This window comes from Chelon labrosus, assembly GCF_963514085.1.
Source record: "Chelon labrosus genome assembly, chromosome: 12".
Taxonomy (NCBI): Eukaryota; Metazoa; Chordata; class Actinopteri; order Mugiliformes; family Mugilidae; genus Chelon; species Chelon labrosus.
This window is the reverse complement of record NC_140345.1, coordinates 20,069,103-20,089,251: the sequence shown is the minus strand read 5'-3', so window position 1 is coordinate 20,089,251 and position 20,149 is coordinate 20,069,103. Positions and strand designations below refer to the sequence as shown.

The 20,149-nt window shown below is 41.6% G+C and overlaps 1 protein-coding gene across 3 annotated transcripts in view; it reads right to left on the bottom strand.

Moving 5' to 3' along the window:
- Positions 1–2,861: 2,861 nt before the first annotated feature.
- znf236 (zinc finger protein 236) overlaps positions 2,862–20,149 on the bottom strand; it is a 55,102-nt gene continuing 37,814 nt past the window's right edge. For 2 of the 3 annotated variants that reach the window (XM_084557559.1, XM_084557561.1), the window contains 8 exons: positions 19,495–20,014; positions 18,440–18,547; positions 14,857–15,014; positions 14,627–14,755; positions 14,348–14,542; positions 10,825–10,954; positions 8,872–9,045; positions 2,862–3,933 (listed from right to left, as the gene is read on the bottom strand). In XM_084557559.1, the coding sequence (XP_084413685.1) occupies positions 3,812–3,933; positions 8,872–9,045; positions 10,825–10,954; positions 14,348–14,542; positions 14,627–14,755; positions 14,857–15,014; positions 18,440–18,547; positions 19,495–20,014 (1,536 nt within the window). In that variant the 3' untranslated portion in view covers positions 2,862–3,811. The remainder of the gene's footprint in view (positions 3,934–8,871; positions 9,046–10,824; positions 10,955–14,347; positions 14,543–14,626; positions 14,756–14,856; positions 15,015–18,439; positions 18,548–19,494; positions 20,015–20,149) is intronic. The other variant, XM_084557560.1, reaches the window with a different exon arrangement.

The window sequence follows — 20,149 nt, the reverse complement described above, 5'->3', positions numbered from 1 at the left end:
CCAGTGAATGTGGGATCTATTTCCTTATCTCTTCCAATTTGAATTTCTACGTCACTGCTTTCATCCAATGAACTATTTGCCAGACAGGAAAAAAATCATTCCCTTGTCATCGAAGGGAGTCTAAATGCCAATCTATTACCTTGCATATGTGAGTTTTCTCAACAAATGTTTATTCTTCACTCACTTGATCTCTCCTTCCTGAAATAATAACCTGGCTGACAAGTTGGGAGGCGTGAAGCCAGCCGGTCGCCTGCAGCTTTACATAACAGCTCACTGTGGCTGCTCCTTCTTTATCCATTACTCCCTGCGTTATTCAAGATAAGATAAGATAGAACTTTATTAATCAACGTGGGGAAATTAAGGTGTCACAGCAGCAGTGAATAAAAACAGAATGAGGTAAGACAAGAGAAACTATATAAAAGTAAATGTTAAAAGTGCAAAAAATATTTACATAATGTATTAAGTCTAAAGTAGCTAACCTATCATTACTACTAATAACTACAATTGGTGAAAATCCAACTAATTTTAATGGAATGCTGGAGTAGTAGGAGGCTGAATAATGGCATTCATGAATATCATGAATAAAGACAAACTTCAATAGGAGGAATTGCTCACGAAAACCAAGTATTGCACCAAAATGAGAGTGGATATTGCACTTGCAAAAAGAAAAAACAAGACAGAATTGCACAGGGTGAAGTAATACAGCTAGCTGTCAGACAGCTGTCAGTCGTCTCATTCTGTAGATCCATTTTTGATGGTAACAGTAAGCTCGCTGACAAAACACATTGCAGTACTTCATAATAAAAGTCTTCTTGTGCTTTACCTCAAATTACAAATAGTAGAAAATGTCATTAATATCTACATATCTGTCTGGAGAGATTGCTTTGGGAGTAACTTAGAACAGGATGTATCCAACAGATGGTGGTGCAACAGATGGTGTCTTAACCTGACAGCCGAGCTTTTGTTTGGTAGACATTTTTTATTTCTCCAAGGTATTTGGGATTAGTAGGACCTAAGGAGTATAAAAACTAAGCATCATCTTTCAACAGGAAGTAGTTTTTGAAAAAAATGTCCTCATATGTGGACACTGGGATTATGTCTAATAAAGCCACCAATGTGTAAGAAATTATAAAACTATTTATTTCAATACCTGAACATTGCTGTGCAAAAATTGGATTGCAAACAAACACTGTTCTTCATTGCTCAAATATAAAACTTTTCAAAACTGTTCATTTTCATGTCCAATGAAGTCCCAATGTCCTCAAATGAGTACTTGCTAATTAGCAAGGTGGTGGTGGTTACTGTTGATAGAATTTGTTAGATTTACATGTCATATCAAACTAGAAAAGTTAATAAGGATAAATAAACACGTTTCTAGCGTAAAATTTGATGAGATTTTGTTCCTTGTCTACTTTTATCCCGTGATCGGCTGTAGAACGAATCTGCTGAAATGCCCGCTATCATGTTTTTACACAGATTAGTGTATTGACCTTTTGTTACCACTAGATGGCAGACTAAAGTGTCCAGTTATGGGGACAACAGGTCTAAATGAAGCAGAATGTAGAATAAGCTGCCACAAACCTAAAAGTTAATGTCCACATATGAGGACGTAGGGTCTCAAGAGCTTAAAAGACATTAGGTTAGTTTAGCTCAGAAACAGCTTGCCTGATTCAGTTTGAAGTTCAAAAATTTGACTACTGCCAGATCTAAAGCGGTTTATAATAAGACAGATAAACAGCCCTTTTGTTATAACAATGGATGGGGGCTTTGTGGGCAAGGGCCTGTCGCTTCAGATTTCATTGACAAATTAACTCTGGCCCAAGGCTGGTTAGAGAAACAAGATATATGAGTTTGAAGCCATACAAAGAGATGGGAATTTAAAGCTCTGCACAGCTACTTTATCATTTGTCCACAGCATAATATATAGAGTGGTCAAATTACAAAGTCATCAGGCATGAGTGTGACATAAAAAAAGAGAAGTAGCAGCACATTAGCATCTGCTAATATTTCTCTCTTATCTCTGACACTGTCTGTTCTGGCTGTGCTGGAAACCTGCTGATGCATGATCAATTTATTTTTAGAAAGTGAATTTTATATTTCGTTTAACAAAACAGAGAACATTATGTTTCCCCACGCTCGTCCAGACCTGCACATTAGTATCATCCACACTGCGATACATACGAACCCTGACAGGCTGTTTTTAAGTTTTATGTGACGTAGTGTGGCAGTACTGAAAATATTGAGGAGGTATATTCAAAGCTTTTGCCCAAATTTATAACCAGGCTTATGTTTTTTTTTTTTGTTGGGGGTGGTTGTCTCTCTTGGTACCCTCACTGTGTTGCCAGAAATTGGTGTATACCAAGCCCAAAAACAACAATCTGGAGAATTATTTGTCAGTCTGACTGTTCCCTTCCCTTTTGACTGTTTTTTTTTTTTTCTCTCTCTCTCTTAACTTTTTATTTGTACTTGCTCATCAAAATGTAGTACACATACTCTCGGGGCTTCAGAAACATGCTTCCCTCCATATAAAACATCTGCAGCAGAATTGGTGCATCTGGATACACGTTTGCTAGCTTGCAGTCACATTGTCGTGCTTCGCTGTGTGCGGAAAAGGCATGAAATTAGCAGGGGAATGTCTCTTTCGTGGCTTTCATCCTCCGTGTGCGTGCACAGGTTCAGTATACCTACGTTTTACTTTTGACTAGACAGCCCACACGTTTCCTGTAACAGTGTTGAAGAGGTTATAGATCATTTTAAGTATGTAGTCACTAAGCAATAAAAAGAAGTGAGTCTCTGATTTAGTAGAAAAATTACTTTAATCTTAATTTATTATGGACAATAGAAAATACAACTGCAAAAAAAAAAAAAGGAGAGAACATCTTATTGTCTGTACATTGGCTTTGCTTTATAACAAATGGAACATTATGCTCAAATGACACATATCGAAACCATCCTCGTCGCGGCAGTTCATCAGAAAATATATACGCAATCTAACTGCACTGTTTACAAAAGGAACTACAGTACGCAAATGGTCGCTGCTGCGGATCTAAACGATGACAGGACAATAACGGGAAAACGTAAGGCTTCGTCTCACGGTCGTTCAAGAAACTCAAAAGAGCACTGAATCCCTCACAGGTGGCGGTTTTCTAACTAAAAAGTGACAATGACATTTCACTTCCAGATGAGTTATATAACAGTATAAATATGTAAGAAAAAAAAAGTGACAAGTTTCCCGTAAACCAGTAGGGGAGAAAAAAAAAAAAAGAGCTTTCTGTCTTATATGCTGTTACACAGTCGCTTTTGAAGCTCTGACAGCGGTACAGATGGCGACGGCTCCCTGTGAGCAGACCAGTAATGAGCAGACAAGACTCTAGTCTCCGGGGAGCCTTTTCAGCACAATACAGTTTCCTCTCTTTCCAACAGGGTCAGCATTGGAGGGACTTGCATCCCCTGAGCGGAGAATTCTCCGGGATGCCTGCGTTTATTGGGCCAAACCTCTCCGGAGGTTATCATATTGATGGCAATCAGACGGGAGCAAAACAGATAAAAAGTCATTAAGCCAATCACAGGGAACCAGACTCCACTTACTTCACTGTTAATCTGGATAAACAGCATGGGACTGCTACTGGGGTAAAAGCCCTCGTCATACACTGGAACAAATTTATAATGTCTTCGATCTTTTTCTAACCTTGTAACCCCCCACTGAGAGGGGGGAGGAGGGTTCGTTTGGCAAAGCTTCGCTGCTCAGCTGTAAAACTCAATCAGTGCTCGGGACAGTGCTTGGTGACTCTTGGGGTCACGTGGACCGTCGTCAGGGGAAGACGTTGTGCCAGTCGCTGGACGACTCAGGAACCACTTCCAGGTCGAGTTCAGGTGTCACCTCGACCTGCGGCGCCGGCTCCTCTCTGCCCACGGCCACGTCTTGGATTTGACCTGGAAGGCGAAAGGGGGAAAATTGAGCGTGGGTTTGCATGACTTTCTTTCAGCGAAGTGGTTCTCTCAGGGACTGGCAATGACGGAGATTTGTATACGAGGAGAAAAGCCCATTAAACACGCGTTTGCGGAGCAGCACCAGCAGCTCCGCTTCTGGATTCAATTTGCCAGTGGCTGACATGCAAATGAGACCATTCGTCAAGAAAGCAACCTTCCTCTCCTCACTCCTCCAGCATTTGTTTTAACGCCTCACATTCTGCCAGTTCGCTCCTCCTCCTGAAGATGCCGCATCCGTTACACGGGCGAGATAATACAACTCGACAGACGTGGAATACGCTCATTATGAGCTGTGAATGCGATGTGAGCCGTGTGTCAGAGCGCGTTCAGCTTAAAATAACTCGAGACAACAGTAAGTCACTCCGGCTCAGGCTAAGAGGTTCAGACACGCTTGTTCTCCTGCTGCAGGCCACACACTGAATTAAATTTTACAGTGGGAGTCATTTAATTACCCCCCTCCCTGTATTTTTGCTCTACATCTGAAGCACTTCAAACACATATTCATTAAGTTGCAGGCGCACGAGTGAGAGCTTTTGAATCCGTTCGCAAGCAAACAAAAACTATTTTTCTCCAGCTAAACGACTAACGGAGTCTCTGATGGAGACAAACAACCTGAACAGGCAGCCCCGATGACACGAATGCTCAAGATTGATTTGAACTTTTTAAAACACCTCCTCGAAACAATGCTCCGTGCTTAATGGAAAACGCTGAAGTGAAATATTAAAAGAATAAAAAGCTCTTTTGTCCTGCGCACCAGCTTGCTGGTGGAGAAAATGATCAATACCTCATAGAAATGGTGATAAATAAGCAGATTTTTAGTGATATTTCAATCTTGTCTTCAGCTGGTATCACCGAACACAGAAAAAAGAACGAGGGAAAGAACAGAGAAGAAGAAAAGAGCTCTCCGAGGAAGGAATGAAGAAGAGAATTGTCAAGAATGGACAAGAAAAAGGCTTTGACAAGAGCTCGATGTTGCTGTGACTACTGCAGGAAATGTCATTAAGTAGTTTGCGGTCCAAAGGAAAACTGAGCCCAGGCTGAATAAAAGAAAAAAAAAGACAGGATCGAGGTACAACAGCGTCTGGCTGAGCCACGTGCATTTCTTTCTCCGAATGAAAGTGGACTCCGGGCGCGGCGACCCAAATTCGTGTTGACAAATTACAGTGTTTCTGAGATAATACCCTTCAGACATTCGAAACCCAATTAGAGCTTTGTGATGAGTCAGTGCGGCTCAAATGAACATTCGAAAGATAACAGCAGAACAGCATCCCCGTCGTGAAACACGGAGGAGGCTCAGGTTGTGTAACGAGGCCGCTTTCGCTGCGTCTGGGGCGGCCTTGAATCTGTGCGGGATGCAATAAAATCAGAGGATTACGGAGACGTTGTGGATCGAAACACGCTGCTCCTCTGAACACAGTCAACAATAACATAAAGCAAACAAAGGCATCCTTGAAACGGCTAGCAATAATTACGGTTATGGCTCCTAGTTATTATTTTTCTTGCAGTTATATATTTATTTTTTTATTTCAAAAGAATTATACCATTTAGTTGTTTGTGTTCATGCTCACAGTGTTAGTTTACAGTACTGAATACTAACATGTACTACATGTACGCAAAATCCAGCTGAGATTAACGGGAATGGGACTCTATCTGGTCAAGTACACTTTTATTATAACATCTCGAATTTAGCTTGGACACTTGGTCCCACTCAAGCTTAAAACTGTGCAAAATGTATCTGAGGCTAATGGGAATAGGACTCTATCTGGTCATAAACGGAAGCTTTCGGATCAACAGATGTGTTGACTTGATGATGGTGCTAAATAAAAGCTAAAGAGAGGTCACGGTAATTTACTCTGAGAGGGAACACAGATGTCTGGACTTAATTTCATGCAAATCCATTTAATGCGGTTGATTCATTTCACTAAAAAGTGAACTTCTATTGAGCTCGATTAGATGTAAAGTCAGGGAGGTCTCAGAGTGATCTGGGTGCATCCTCTTCGCACGGTGAAAACTGAGGGGACATATCCAATGGCGCACTTAAAGCCTAAAGTTTCAACCTGCTGGTGGCGGTATAGAAAAAAAACAACAACAACAACAAAAAGCAAGAAATCACCAAAGTGAATAAACATTTCCATCTGGGGATCGTGCTTGTAAATAACTTCAAAAAACTATTAGCTGGTGATCCAGCCAATGGTGCTTCTAAACCACTGTAGTACACTTGATTTTAGAAGTCCCTGCTCTAACAGTATGACGACATTGCCTCAATTGAACAAGTACACTTTTCTTACAACATCTCTAGTTTAGCTTGGACACTCGGTCCCACTCAAGCTTCAAACTGTGCAAAATTTAGCTGAGGCTAATGGGAATAGGACTCTATCTGGTCATAAACCAAAGCTTTTGGATTAACACATATGTTGAGTGCTAAATAAAAGCTAAAGAGGGGTCACGGTAATTTACGCTGAGAGAGAACACAGATGTCTGGACGTAATTTCATGCAAATCTAAAAAGAAGTGAACTTCTAATGAGCTCGATTAGATGTAAAGTCAGGGAGGTCTCTGGAGCGATCTGGATGCATCCTTTTGGCACTGTGAAAACTGAGGGGACGTATCCAACGGTGCACTCGAACCCCAAAGTTTGGTGGCGCCAGAGAAACAACAAGCAAGAAATCACCAAATCATCTGGGGATCATGCCTGTACATAATTTCACGGTGATCCAGCAAGGAGGTTTTTAAACCCTTCTAGTACACTCGAGTTTAAAAGTCCCTTCTCTCATAGTATAAAGACATTGCCTCGCCTTTTTTTTTTTTAATGACATCTGGAGTTTACCTCGGTCACTTGGTCCCACCCGAGCTTAAAATTGTTTTGTGCTTTTCTTGTTTAGAAAAATAAATAAATAAGTAAATAAATGTTGATGGAAATCTTTGCATGGCAGCAGAAAACAAGCGGGCGGTTGTCTTTTCCATCCCACTTCGGGATTCTGTCACATCAGGGAGCTTTAGCTGCGGTCTGCACACGCTGTGTTTGATTTCAAGTCCAAACACAAACTTAGTGTTCAGCTCAGTGTGAGACTGTGTAAATGAGCAAAGCATTAGCTGACCTTAAAACAGCTAATTTATATTTGTTTTTTTTTGTAAACTGCAAGTCTTCTAGGATCAGCATGGCCGTAGGAAACTTTGAAAAACTGAATTCAGCGTGCTCTGACCTTGTGTGCGGTCTGAGCCTTATTCCCAGCGACACTCCAGAGGGCACTGTTTAGGAGACAACTTCTTAAATTATCCACACACACTCAGACCGAGGCGAGGACGCTTTTGTCGAGTTGGGTTTTCAAGTTGAATAAGTCGTACAGATCCGTCAGCACTGTTCTCCTCCTCGAGTCGTGCTCAATAGGGGCCAGCCGGGCCCCCGAGGTCGGACCTTTTTTAACGAAATGAATAACAATGTGTGTGTATACGTGTGTGCTGGTCGCTCTCTTGGCCAAGGTTAACCAAAGGGGACCCGCGGCTTAAGTCTTACCTGAGGCTGACGGGAAGCGGTAATAAATTCATGACGTGCACCAGCTAATATCAAAGAAGAAGCTTCAAGTGAACGAAGCCGATGGATCTGTGGGCGCAGCTTTTACTGCTCTACGGCAACAACGAGCCTGCAGTACGGAGCGTGCGTGCCCATCGCGGACGAGCGTGGGGGAGACTGTTGATTTGCACTGAGAAGGCTCGTTCGGGATAATGATCATGAAGTGAGGCAGTGTGGCCTCTAGCTCGACATCTGAAAGGCTCGGGGGCACCTTTTGATGTCCAATGCCCTATGAACACACAGCCTACTTTATGAGATATGGAACATCTCTGGGAAAGGGGAATTCATTATAACACTACTATAACATCTACACTGATACTTGGAAATACTGCTGCTGAGTGAATCAACTTGATACGGAGAGATGATCACTGTTTTGTGTCCCAGCTGCACAAACAGCTGTCTGTGCATTCTAAAGTGTTCCATGGGTGCTACTGCCAAAAAATCTGATGAGTGATAAGTGAAGCTAAATAACGTTATAACTTTAAGTTATGTGCACAAGTAAATACAGACTAACTGTATTTAAAATGCACTGATCAGGCATAACATTATGACCACCTTCCTAATATTGTGTAGGTCTCCCTTGAGCCTCCAAAGCAGTTGCGATTCATCAGAGAAAGGACATGGGCCTTCTGAGGGTGTCCTGTGTCTGGCAACAGGATGTTGTTAGTTTGGGGTCTTTGGGTCCTATGGGTTGAGGGGAGGGGCCTCTGTGGATCATCCCACAGATACTTAATCAGTTTGGGATCTAGTGAATTCAGCGGCCAGGTCAACACCTTGTGCTGTTTTTTCATGTTTTTGAGTCGTTCCTAAACTGTTTTTGTATCTGCTAAAAGGTTTAACAAACTTGTGTAGAGTAGATTTATGCAGTGTAGTATAGAAAGCTCAAAAAAGTCAGAACAGAACAAAAGAGAGCCAGAAACAAAGAAGCAGAGGGGGTAGGTTGTCTGGAAAATCCCTCGCTGGCTCGTGTCATCCAAGAAGAAGAGGGTCAGACAGAGAGCCTTACCTGAAAGATCTCTCAGGGGCTTAGACAGCCGGACAAGAGTTAACCCACGCCAGGGAGATCTCAGGACTATCTAATGCTAGTGCCAGCTGCGATTCTGAGCTGTCTCCTTGAACTTTTTTAAAATAGCGTGTAATGAAGAAGGTTGAGACTAGAAAATTAGCCAATAAAACGAGGTGCACAACAAAGAAAAAACCTGAACCCGACTGCTCCAGTGTCTTCTCTTCAGAAGAAACTTGCCGACGCTTCTCTGATCTGATCGTTTCTCGAGAAGTTTGATGTTTACTCCACAAATCCCAGCTGCTCACCGTAGCCGTGTGATCTCTTCATGTGGTGCTTCATGTTGCTCTTCTGGGTGAACCTGATGCTGCACACCTCACACTTGAAGGGCTTCTTTCCAGTGTGTTTGACCATGTGGACCTGCAGGGCGCTCTTCTGGTTGAAGGCCTTGTCGCACTGAGTGCATTTGAAGGGCCGCTCGCCTGCAATAAAAAAATAAAATATATATATATGCATGTGTTGAGTTAAGCATTTTATGATACTGGCGACTAAATGACCCTGACATACCGTTTTGCACTATGGTTTAATTAGCACAGATAAAATCCACCCTGGTAGAGATTATTAGACGTTTATAATGTGTCCGTGCAAAGTATATTTTAATTTTGCATATGCTTATTGACGCGTAGATGATTTTAATTAGAATATTGGAATATTAAATCCATAAGTGCCATTTTATAGACAGTAATTCCTGTTGAGGGACAACAAACAGCAGGGGCCGTATAAACCTCGGCTGCTGGATGCCATTGTGTGATAACAGATGTTTTTGTGAACTATATTTCTTTCTCCGAAGCCACGTTTTCTTTCTTCTCACATCAGAATGACAAAGCAGAAACTCTCAGACAACAAAGATCCTTTCCAACATCTAATGCAAGGATGTGTCATTCACATCGCTGCTATTTGATTCCAAACATCCAAAGCATAGGTTCCTTGCATAAAGGAACCTGGTGCTATACAACTAGTCCTCCAAGACATTCAGTGCATGGTCGCTTTTTTTACGCTAAAGATCCAGGCACAAGAAAACAAACTAAAAGCGTGGTATCAGAAGGTTTTGTACTTTCTGCCACAATGTTGTGACATGAACCAGTCTGAAGAGGTCCAAAGAGTGTCCCTTAAAAGCTTTCAAATGTGTCCATTGAAATGGTAACAGGTCAAGAGATGCTTTACATACAGTAATTGCTGTTAATCATGCCTGGGAGCTTAGGATTTCACAGAGAGATGAGTCCTTCAAGGCATTTAGCTGCTCATTAGCATTAGCTGCGTCTGAGTGCATTAGCGAGTCTGAAAGACGAGAGCTGATAAATATTATATCATCTGTGTCAAATCCTGTTATGACATTGAGTTCACCGTGTTTCAGTCAATAATCATCTTATGTGTGGAGACATATGAGGGAATTTTACTGCGTGAAATGGGGAACGGCACAACATGGAAGCTGTGCACCAGCTATGTAATAGCTGTCATCGTTTTTTTCATTTTCATTTATTCAACATTTTGTCGTCAGCACTACCATACTATATACAATACAATCCATATCTATCTATCAAATATTGAATGAACTAAAAAGGGATTAAGAAATAAATAATCACATGTATAAATGTACTCGAACGTATAAATGAATGAATAAATTGCAAACCAATGTTAAATAATGTACACCGATCAGGCATACAACGTCCTGCTGGGGATGGCTGCTGCCATCAAGGAGTGTCATTGCTATGGGGTGGGGGTGCGGAAAAGCGGAAATGCTAATATTCGCAGTGTGACCGCTAATCTCTCCTAGAGATTGGTATACTGGGTGTGAGTGCATGCTGAATGAACGGCGTGATGCCATGACATGGTCGCCAAAAGGACTGGCCGACATCCGAAAATAATCTCTTGTCGTCCATCTCCCACATTTCCCACAATGCTTAGCGTGTGTGACGTATGCTGCAGTAGGAGGGCCCTATGAGGACTTCCCTGGAGTTCTGCATTTGAGCTTCTCGTGAAGTATTAATGACCTGGCCAGAACAAACTTTTTTCTTGTTCTTGCAGTGCTAAGAGCAAGAACAAATTTCTTGCTTCTCGAGGAGTACGTAACAAGCTTTACAGAGTAGTGTCGATTTAAAATGTCTGATTTTACAGTAATTAGAAACAGTATGTTGGTGATTTTTCTTATGACATGCCTTATGCAAACTTGTTCCGCAGTTGTTTTTTTTTTTTTTTTTTACCTGTGTGAGTTCGGTTGTGTCTTTCCAGCTGGCTGCGCTTAGCGAAGGCCTTCACGCAGGAGGAGCAGTTGTAGAGTCTGGGTTTCTGTGAGCTGGGAGACGGGCCTGGTTGGTGAACCCGTTCATGTTCCTGTAGGCAGGTTGACGAAAAATGTAATTCCACTGTCTAGCAAACAAAAGTAAAAACCTCTACTGGAACTTTAGTGTGCGTGACATTTGTGATAACATTTTGTTTCATAATGACAAATGTGTAACCTTACCAAGCTAGAAAACAGCTTAGAATCCGGGACAGGTCAATTATTAATTCAATCAATCGACTGGCACTGGCTTGGCCTTTCTAAAGTACAACATTTGAAAAGAGGGAATGTCCCATCGACTTCTAAAAAGTGAATCTGGCAGGTGCATAATATACTACCCAGTGTAATATTTATTCAGCACAGTAAAAAAATTGATCAAGAAACATTGATAAAGAATTACGAAAACATTAGTTAATGGTGCTGCAATAGAATTGTTTAAGTTCACAGAGGGCTGAAAGAGGAAGGACATAATAGTAGTAATGCTGAATCTGCAGAACTGAGCTGAATTGAAGCCAAACATTAGGTAGGTTGTTTGGAAAAAACGGCATTAATATCATGCCATGCCGTGAAACTGCAACAAAATGTTTTTCAAGCTTGAAAAAGACTGAAACTAACAGGTGGTTTAGGCTTCTGTGCAAATTTGACACCATAGCCACGGTGGCAGCCAAGACCATACATAGGCTCTAACACTATAGCCTGGCATGCACAATGCAAGAGCTGTGATTGATCCGCTTGGTAGTAGCGTGTTTCTGCTTTAGTATTTCTGGCTGCTTCTCCATCTATGCAATTTTCGAACTGATTGTTTTGGATCAATAACGATGGAACACTTTGAGGAAAGGTTAAATGAGGAGGTTTGGAGATACAAACATTTGTATGACTCGTCTTCGGCGAAGGTTTTAGTCACCATTGTTGACAGTGAAGAAGAATGTAGAAACAGTAATTAAACCGACTTCCAAAAAAGACACGGCGCTGACTAGTGTTCCAGAGCGAGCCAGACTGATGAGTGCACAAGCATAAATGGCTCAGGCGTAGGCTATGTGCGTGGGTTACAGTATGTTAAATGAGGCCTTAAGTTTTAAAGGCTTGCATAATGTTTTGAAAGTCCGAAGAGTTTTCCCAGTGCACTGGATTGTTTTCCAGGTTTGAAACCTTGTAAATATTAGCCCTAAGAAATTATGTCTTAAAGCTCTGAAAACTTAAAACCCTAATTTTGAAAGTTTGAAACTTAATTTTGAAACTGTGACTGATAAACCGCACTGTTTTTTTCAGAGGTGACTTCATTACGCCTACTTTTCAGAGATTTTACCACACACTTAGGAGCTTTTTGAGTCATTGTTTGCGTGGATCCAGGAAGCAGGAACATTGCTTACTCTGAAGACAGGATGTAGAGTAACTGCAAAATCTATTTATGGTATAGTATTTATCCCATAAAATATAAAATGGAAAATATTGTGACATAAACATAACGGGCCCACTGGCCTGCCCCTCCCATCAAGCAGAAATAGAGAGGATCATGGGTAAAAGTTCATCATTGTATAATTTTCAATGTTCCCAGAATATAAAAGAATGTTTTTGGGATGTCTGGCTATAATTAAATGGCAAAATTATTATCCATAGGCCAAGAAAATGAAAAATAACTGGACTGCTAATTTATCTTTCTCATCCCTGGGCTTTTTTTAAAAAAATAATCTAAAATCAACATCCGAGTTCTGCTTGTAGACTAATGAGCAGCCTGGGGACCAGAAGAGGAAAGAACTCTCACTGTGACACCTAGCTAATCTCAGTGCTATTAGGAGAGACAATTACTGCTCAGTGTAAAGAAGAGCACTTTAAAAAGCAGAAGCCTATAACACAGTGTCCTTTGCATAGAAACATAACATATGGCGGGGAAAGAGGTTCCACACAAAGCCATATCCATCTACTCTCGCAGGTATATATTTGCTTGAGTGTTTCACAACGATTTGAAGAGGGTCCCTGGGAATGTGGAGCAGACAAACTCATCTGTGCAACTTGGCTGAAAAACACCACTTGATGAAAGTGTTTTGTTGAGTTAAGTGACAGTTTAAGGGCCTATCTGAAATGTCAGTTAATGAATTCCTGTTACATGCTTCAATAGGTGAGGCCACCCTTTGACAATATATCAGTTTCCTCAGAAACTGTTCCATCATTTTCTAGTCTGAGACGACAAAAATATTTGTGTCATGGGAGTTTTCGTAAAACCTGAGGATTACCTGTTGGCGGTATCACATTCATTTGCATTGCTATCTGTTTACGAAAAGTGAGGTATTAGCCTATGCAAAGTACTGTTGAACAGACTGGTTGAAAGTTTGGCTCAAGTGACCGCAGAGGGAAAGCGTGAAAAAAACAAAAACAAAAAAAACCCCAACAACATTTAAACTTAGTTTCAATCTACTATAAGGAAGTTTTATTCCGCCATAGGACAAAGCTTTGAAAATAAACATGTTTTACACTGCCACCTAGTAGCAGGTGATAGGTACAACAGGTAGGCAAGTGTCTGCAAAGCTATGTTAGAATTTTTACTGATGATTTGTATTAGGTAAATCAGGGTAAATCTGGACTCATCAGACCACATGACCTTCTTCCATTGCTCCAGAGTCCAGTCTTTATGCTCCCTAGCAAATTGAAGTTTTTTTTTCCCAGTTAGCCTCACTGATTAGTGGTTTTCTTAAGGCTACACAGCTGTTCAGTCCCAATCCCTTGAGTTTCTTTCGCATTGTATGTGCTCTTACTTTCACTATTAAACATAGCCCTGAGTTCTACTGTTGTTTTTCTTCAATTTGATTTCACCAAACGTTCGCCGATTACAATCAATCAGGATTTTTTAAAGACCACATTTCTTCCTCGAAGTCGATGGTTCCCCACTATCCTTCCAGTTTTTAATAATGCACTGGACAGTTCTTAACCCAATTTTAGTAGTTTCTGCAATCTCCATAGATGTTTTCTCTGCTTGATGCATGCCAATGATTTGACCCTTCTCAAACAGACTAAGGACATGTCTTTCCACATGGTTGTTTAAGAAATGAGAAGCTACTCATTGCATCAGTTGGGTTTAAGTAACTTGTTGCCAGATGAAAGATAATCGGCCATGCAGTAATTATCCAATAGTTTTTTTTCACTACACAAGTGACCACATTGAATCAGAACAAGAGCCATTAACATTAAATCAAAGCCATTAGTAGCTTAGAGTTGTATTTTTGAAGATCTTCATTTTGTTCTCTTTGGCAGCCTCTATGGCAGTAAGTGGTAATTGCAGGGGTTTGGAACATTTCGCGAATTGAAAGAGATCCAAATCCTGTGTTTGGCAAGAAGATAATCGCTGGCTGATGAATCATGTGCAATTAACTTAGGCTCTACTCAACAAACATTTAATGAAATGGATCTGGCATTTTAAAAAACACTTCTCTACAGTATTTGGGCGCTCTTACCTTCAGGTGTGTAGCTCGCTTGAAGGCCTTCCTACAAACACTGCAGACATGACAACGGTCCTTGCCGTGAGCTTGCCTGCAGTGGCGTCGCAGCGCATTGGCATTCTGGCACACCTCGTTACAGTAGAAACACTGGGGCCGGTTATCAGTCTCCGTCTGGTTGTCTTTCACACCCTTGAGGCCATCACTAGTAATCTAGATTAGACACAGAGTCACAGATTACTTCTTTGGCACCTTCTTTGGCACCTCTTTCGCGAGATAAGCACACAAGACACTCACATTATATCCATTGTCAGACGCTCCATTCGTGGATTGGGAATGGTGGCTGACCAGTATAACCTGCTGGCCCGGGGCACCTGGCTGCACTCCTAGGCCGGAGTCATTCAGTACTGCAGGAAAGGTCTGACCCTAAACAAGAGATATACTGATAAGTGCACTAACAAAATACATGATGGTAAATTTAATCTTCGCACACCTTTAATGACAGTGCATTGTTCATTTGTTTTTACCTGTGTGTTGAGGTTTAGAGTGACACCATCCAGCATACCCTGTGCATCTGTGAGCGTCAACGTAACGCTGCCATCGCTGGCCACGGCGCTGGGGGACATCACTAGGCTCTGCGACGCAGCAGTATGTGATAAAGTGGTGCTAGGTGGAAGGCTGGTGACTGACAAGTGTGAGAGAGATAAGTGTTATTGTCCAGCTTGTCTGTGGCCCCCGTTCACACCCGGCATCAACATGCACAAGACACAATGGGCCTGCCAAAGCCATGACACACACAAAATAGCGCCGTTCTTGAGAGCTTGAATCTGATTTGGAGAGCGAACTATGGGCACATTTGGAGATGCATGTTAATGTCAAATGTGAACACACATACCTAAAGCTAGCCACTGGCATATAAGATTGCCCAGATTGGATCTTAATGCAAGGTCTGAACAGGCCAAATGAGATCGAATTGATCGGACCAAAGTTAGCCAAACTAGTTTCGCAGTGTGAAGACACAATGTGTCCTAGGTCACAATTAAGGATCGCCAACTCAATTTTGCCTCATTCACTTTACAACACTATTTTAAAAGCTTTTGCTCTTGTTAATTAAGTAAAATAATGATGTATGCAAATTAGACAAGTGAGGTAGCTGTACTGTACTTTAGGCTACCGCTAATAAAAGCGTAAGTTTTTTTTTTCCAATTATGGACAATTTTCCATTTTATATCGTCACAGCAGGCTGTTAGCAGCAGTTCCATTACTGTGCGAGTCAGCGCGCTCAGGGTTTGAGTTATAATGAGAGCTTTGTGTCTGTTTAAAAAATAACCAATGTTAGCTGCAGAGATAAATAAATAATAGGCTCACGGCAGGCGAGAGAGACTGTGGTACTTGTTACCCTTTCCAACATTTTCACACACACCGCAAACTATTTTTATTATGATGTCGCCAACAAACAGTGCTGTTCATGGTTCAGAAGCGACAGTGTTGGCTATGCACTGTTTAGAGACAACACGTTATTCCAAAATCTTCCGCTGTGCCCCAAATGTTTATTAGCATAGTGATTGTGGAACTGAGATCTGATCGCAAGTGATGACTTGAGATGGATGCAAATGGTGGGCGTGAACAGAAACACTCTGAGCTGTGCACTCGTGATCAGGTTGTTGATACCAGATGTCCACAGAGTGTGACAACGTCCAAAACCGTAACATTTCTGTGGCAAATGTATCGAAACTGAAATGTGTAGTGTACTTGACCAGGTCACGATAGCCGACTGTTTGTGGGAATGCAACTGGATGCCTTTAGGATGGCCATTTTTTATACCATTTTTTTCAGTGATGGCAATTTAATGGGTTTTCAATCTAGTACTACTCTGTGTAGCAGATTCTATTTTAATGCCACTCCCTGCAGAGATATTGACAAGAAAAATAAAGCATTTAAAGATTATCTTTATTATGTTTTAATTATTTAGTTACTGCAATTATTTCACTCTCCGTTCGGTGTATCAGAGCTAGATTAAGAGACAACTGATAGCATCTATCAGAGGATGCATCCTTCAGCCTAACTCTAAGAATGAAGGATGGTTTTTATTGCAAATATTACAGATTCATTTGTTGAGTAAAATCCTCCCAAGCTGCATTGGAATTGTTTCTATGGTTACAAACCACATAGTTGAGTGTAAGATAGGGACTGTTTAGATGAATACAAAACGCAGATCTGTGTTTCATAACCCCTACATCACAATAGCCAAATATTTGTTGACGTGACTTCAGCCAGACCTTTTGGTCATTTTCTCTCTCATTAGAAAATATTAACCTATGCATTAGCTTCGGTCACAGAGAAATATCAGTGGAGAATAACACTGGACAATACTGTGACGTTTCTCAGCCGACGCGCAGGCTGAGCCATATTTGCATACGGAGTGACAGGAATGCTTGAATCTAATCAACAAAAGCAGAGATGCTCTCAGTGTCTCCGAGAAGCAGTGGGGATGTTTTCCACTTGAGTTGAGAGGAGGGTAATAAAGAGAGAGAGATGAGACTGGAAATTTGATTAAGCTTCGAGGTGACAAGCAAACCAGTCAACAGAACAATCAGGAAGCCAACTCCGACAAAGCAGATCATATTTGCTCAAGTCACAGTCCGCAAACCTTTACTTTCTTATCGTAGATTGGCCTGCACTGTTATTAAGTGACAATAATTCAAAAACGAGTTTTCAAACTCAAATGTATCGACTCTTGAAAGATGCATGGGCAGCATATAGTGAATATTTTCCTATAAATGAGGAATTTGGGGAATGCATAGCCCTATAAGACAGAAGTAAGGAAAGGAAAGAAAGATGGATGCAATACATGCAACAACCGATCCCACAGTGGAAAATCTACCATTATACCATAGCAAGGTCACCATATGAATCGACATGTGGTGTGAATTTTCCATTGCATTTTGCATTTATATTTCTGAATGATATTGGATTGTAGCAGGCTTTTTTAGTCTTGAAAGACCCCCATACACTTTGATGACTCCACAGTGGGGGGAACACACCTTACCATGGCATTTCATGAAAAGGGCACCGATGGAGAGACAGTTTGAAGCTCAACACTTTAGTTTTATGTCGGGATCTGTCCGAAGGAAAGGGAAGCTCCTACTGAACCATTAAAGGGACGTGACCTAAAGTTACTCTCACATCTATCATTAGTCATGCTCCTTATTGGACTGGCGACGCAGGAGAGTGAAACTACACACTCATCTGTCACATATCTTCTGTGTTTGAAGCACTTTCCGAACTGTGACAAACAGAAAGGGTTTTACGTTCAGTCACCTTTACAGAAAGGCCTCAGTCCTCTTAGTGTCGTCTAATGTTTAAATCAAATACAGTGCTTGCTCATTCCATCAAATTGGAGGTAATTTAATCCGCTGTGAGTCAGTCAGTGTGGTTATATTTACGATAAGAAAGCTCCGTGTACTTCATACTTGTTTGCTACGCCACTGCCTACATTTATCAAGTGGTGGCCCAGAGTCAAGAGGTTTTTCAAGTGAGTCATTCAGGTCACTGACGTTAACGGATATAGGCATCGATGGATTTTCTGTGCATTTATTAGAGCCGTGTCAAATGGCTTCACTGACTGACTATGTAACTACGTAACTATGTTTTTCTGGCAGGCTTTGTGGCGTACACATCAGGTGACGTGACAAGCTCAGGGAGGGACGGAAACATGGACTTGTTGTCCAAACAAGTGGCTGACAAGATGAACCAAGCTGGAATCCATGTAGGCACCACTGTTGACAACTTTGGTTAGTCTCAGTCAACTCTTTGTCAATAAAGTTTGGGGGGGAAACGTCTTCTTCTATTAAATTTGATGTTCCACACCAGGCAGAGTCATCGTCAAAAAGTTATACTGTGGAATTTGACTTATCGGATGATTTTATTTAGCGTGCATGAGTTAAATTGGACTGCGTAAATCACAGTTTTTATGCAGATGCATGCTAAACGCAGCAGAAACAATGTCAGTAATTTTAAAGAGAGTGCTTTTGTTTTATAAAAATCTTTTTCCAAGTTGTGGAGCGCTCCTAGCAACGCGCAAATCATTTCTGCTTCGGTCGTTCTAACCTGTCATTCCAGTGTTGGCGGGGCTCTGAGACAGGAGGTGGTCGTTGGTCATGCTGCCGTTCATCTCCGCACCATTAGGATTGTTATGCTGGGGCAGCAGATCTTGACCTGCAAATGCATTCAAGGAAAATTACTTGCATTTAAAAGTATTATTATTTCTATTTTTTATTTTTAATGCATTCAGTGTTTTGACTGATTTTCTAATTGATGTTTTAAAAAATGCTAAATTATAGACACATTTGAATAACCAGAGTAAGCTTTTTAGGACCTTTTGATACCACATACCATACAATTAAACCCCTTCACAGTTGTCCACCTTTTAACTATAAAATAGAGTTTGTTCGACTTTCACAGTGAAACAGAACTTGTATTGCATTGGCAGGAAATTCTTCTGAGGGAAAGGATTTCTTTTATGGTGTTAAAAAAAAGTGCTTTTGTTACTGCAGATCCTCTGGAGAAAACATGTAGCAATTCGCTGGAAAAAAACCCCCACAACAATGAATGTCTGGTCGATACTGTGTAGCTTCAAGAGAATGAAAACAAATAAAGAATTAGGCTATAAATAAAAGCAAAAGGCTTCCTAAAGACTTAGTCTGAAGGATTTAAATTAAAGCGCAATAATCAAAATGCTAAATTGTGCCCAGGGAGGATACAGTTACGCCGGAAGGAATAATATTAACTTTGTGGGCTCAGTGACACAGCTACAACTTTCCTCTGCACTGTGGATACAATGCATGTTTATCTCCAGGAGCTATACAGTATGACCATCGAAGGATGACGCTGATAATATACGTGGAAGGTGAAAAATCTGGAATCCCGAATCGGCTTTCAAAATGTAAGAAAGACCTGTAATTATCACTGCCTCTGGCTTTTATGCTCCACCAGCCAGCGTGTCCAGCTGAGAGAGAGAATCAATAAATATTGCACTTATCCTTGAGGGAATTTTCCTTTCATATTTGTTTGCCTTGGACAGCCTGTTTTTGGGCTTGTGAAAAGACAAGACTTGAAGCTTTGTGTTATTTAGATGGACCCGTGGTGCATCGAGCTGTCCCTACCAGATATGGTGAGGGTGATCTCCTGGGGGTTTCCTGCTGCAGTGTTGGATCCAGCCGCTGAAGCTTGGGCCTGGACCTGGGCGAGCGCTTGTGTCAAGCTGGAATTGTTGATGGTCAAAGTGATCTCCTGACCGCTGCTGCCTCCTGTGACAAGCCCAGAGCTGCCTATGACATGGCTTAGGTCCTGAGAACCTGAACCGCCCACAGTGAGGCACAGACAGTTATTAGTCTCGTAACAGGAAGTGTCTTGGTAGTAATTTTCTCTCTTCACTGTATTGTCACACACACCTGAAGCATCCTGGTCAGAGAGTCCAGCCATTGTGGCCTGCGCAGGTGTAATGGTGGAGGACTGCAGAGCCAGGCTGGTCAGTGGGTGGATGACAACATTGGCAGACACCGAGGGGTCACTTGTAGACATGAGCTGGCTGCCAGAGTGGGAGACCAGGCCGGTGTCCACGCTCAGGGGTTGAGAGAGGAGACTGCCCTGCTGTAAGGTCTGCTGGAGGAGGGCATGGTCAATCTGTGGAATGGAAGAGTGTAAAACTTCAGATGAAAATGCAAGAGTGATAACAATAAAGAAATGGAGACGGGTTCTGCGTGGGTTGACAGCAACAGCGTGAGGCGGGAGGATTTCTTCCTTTTTTTGTTTTAAGAA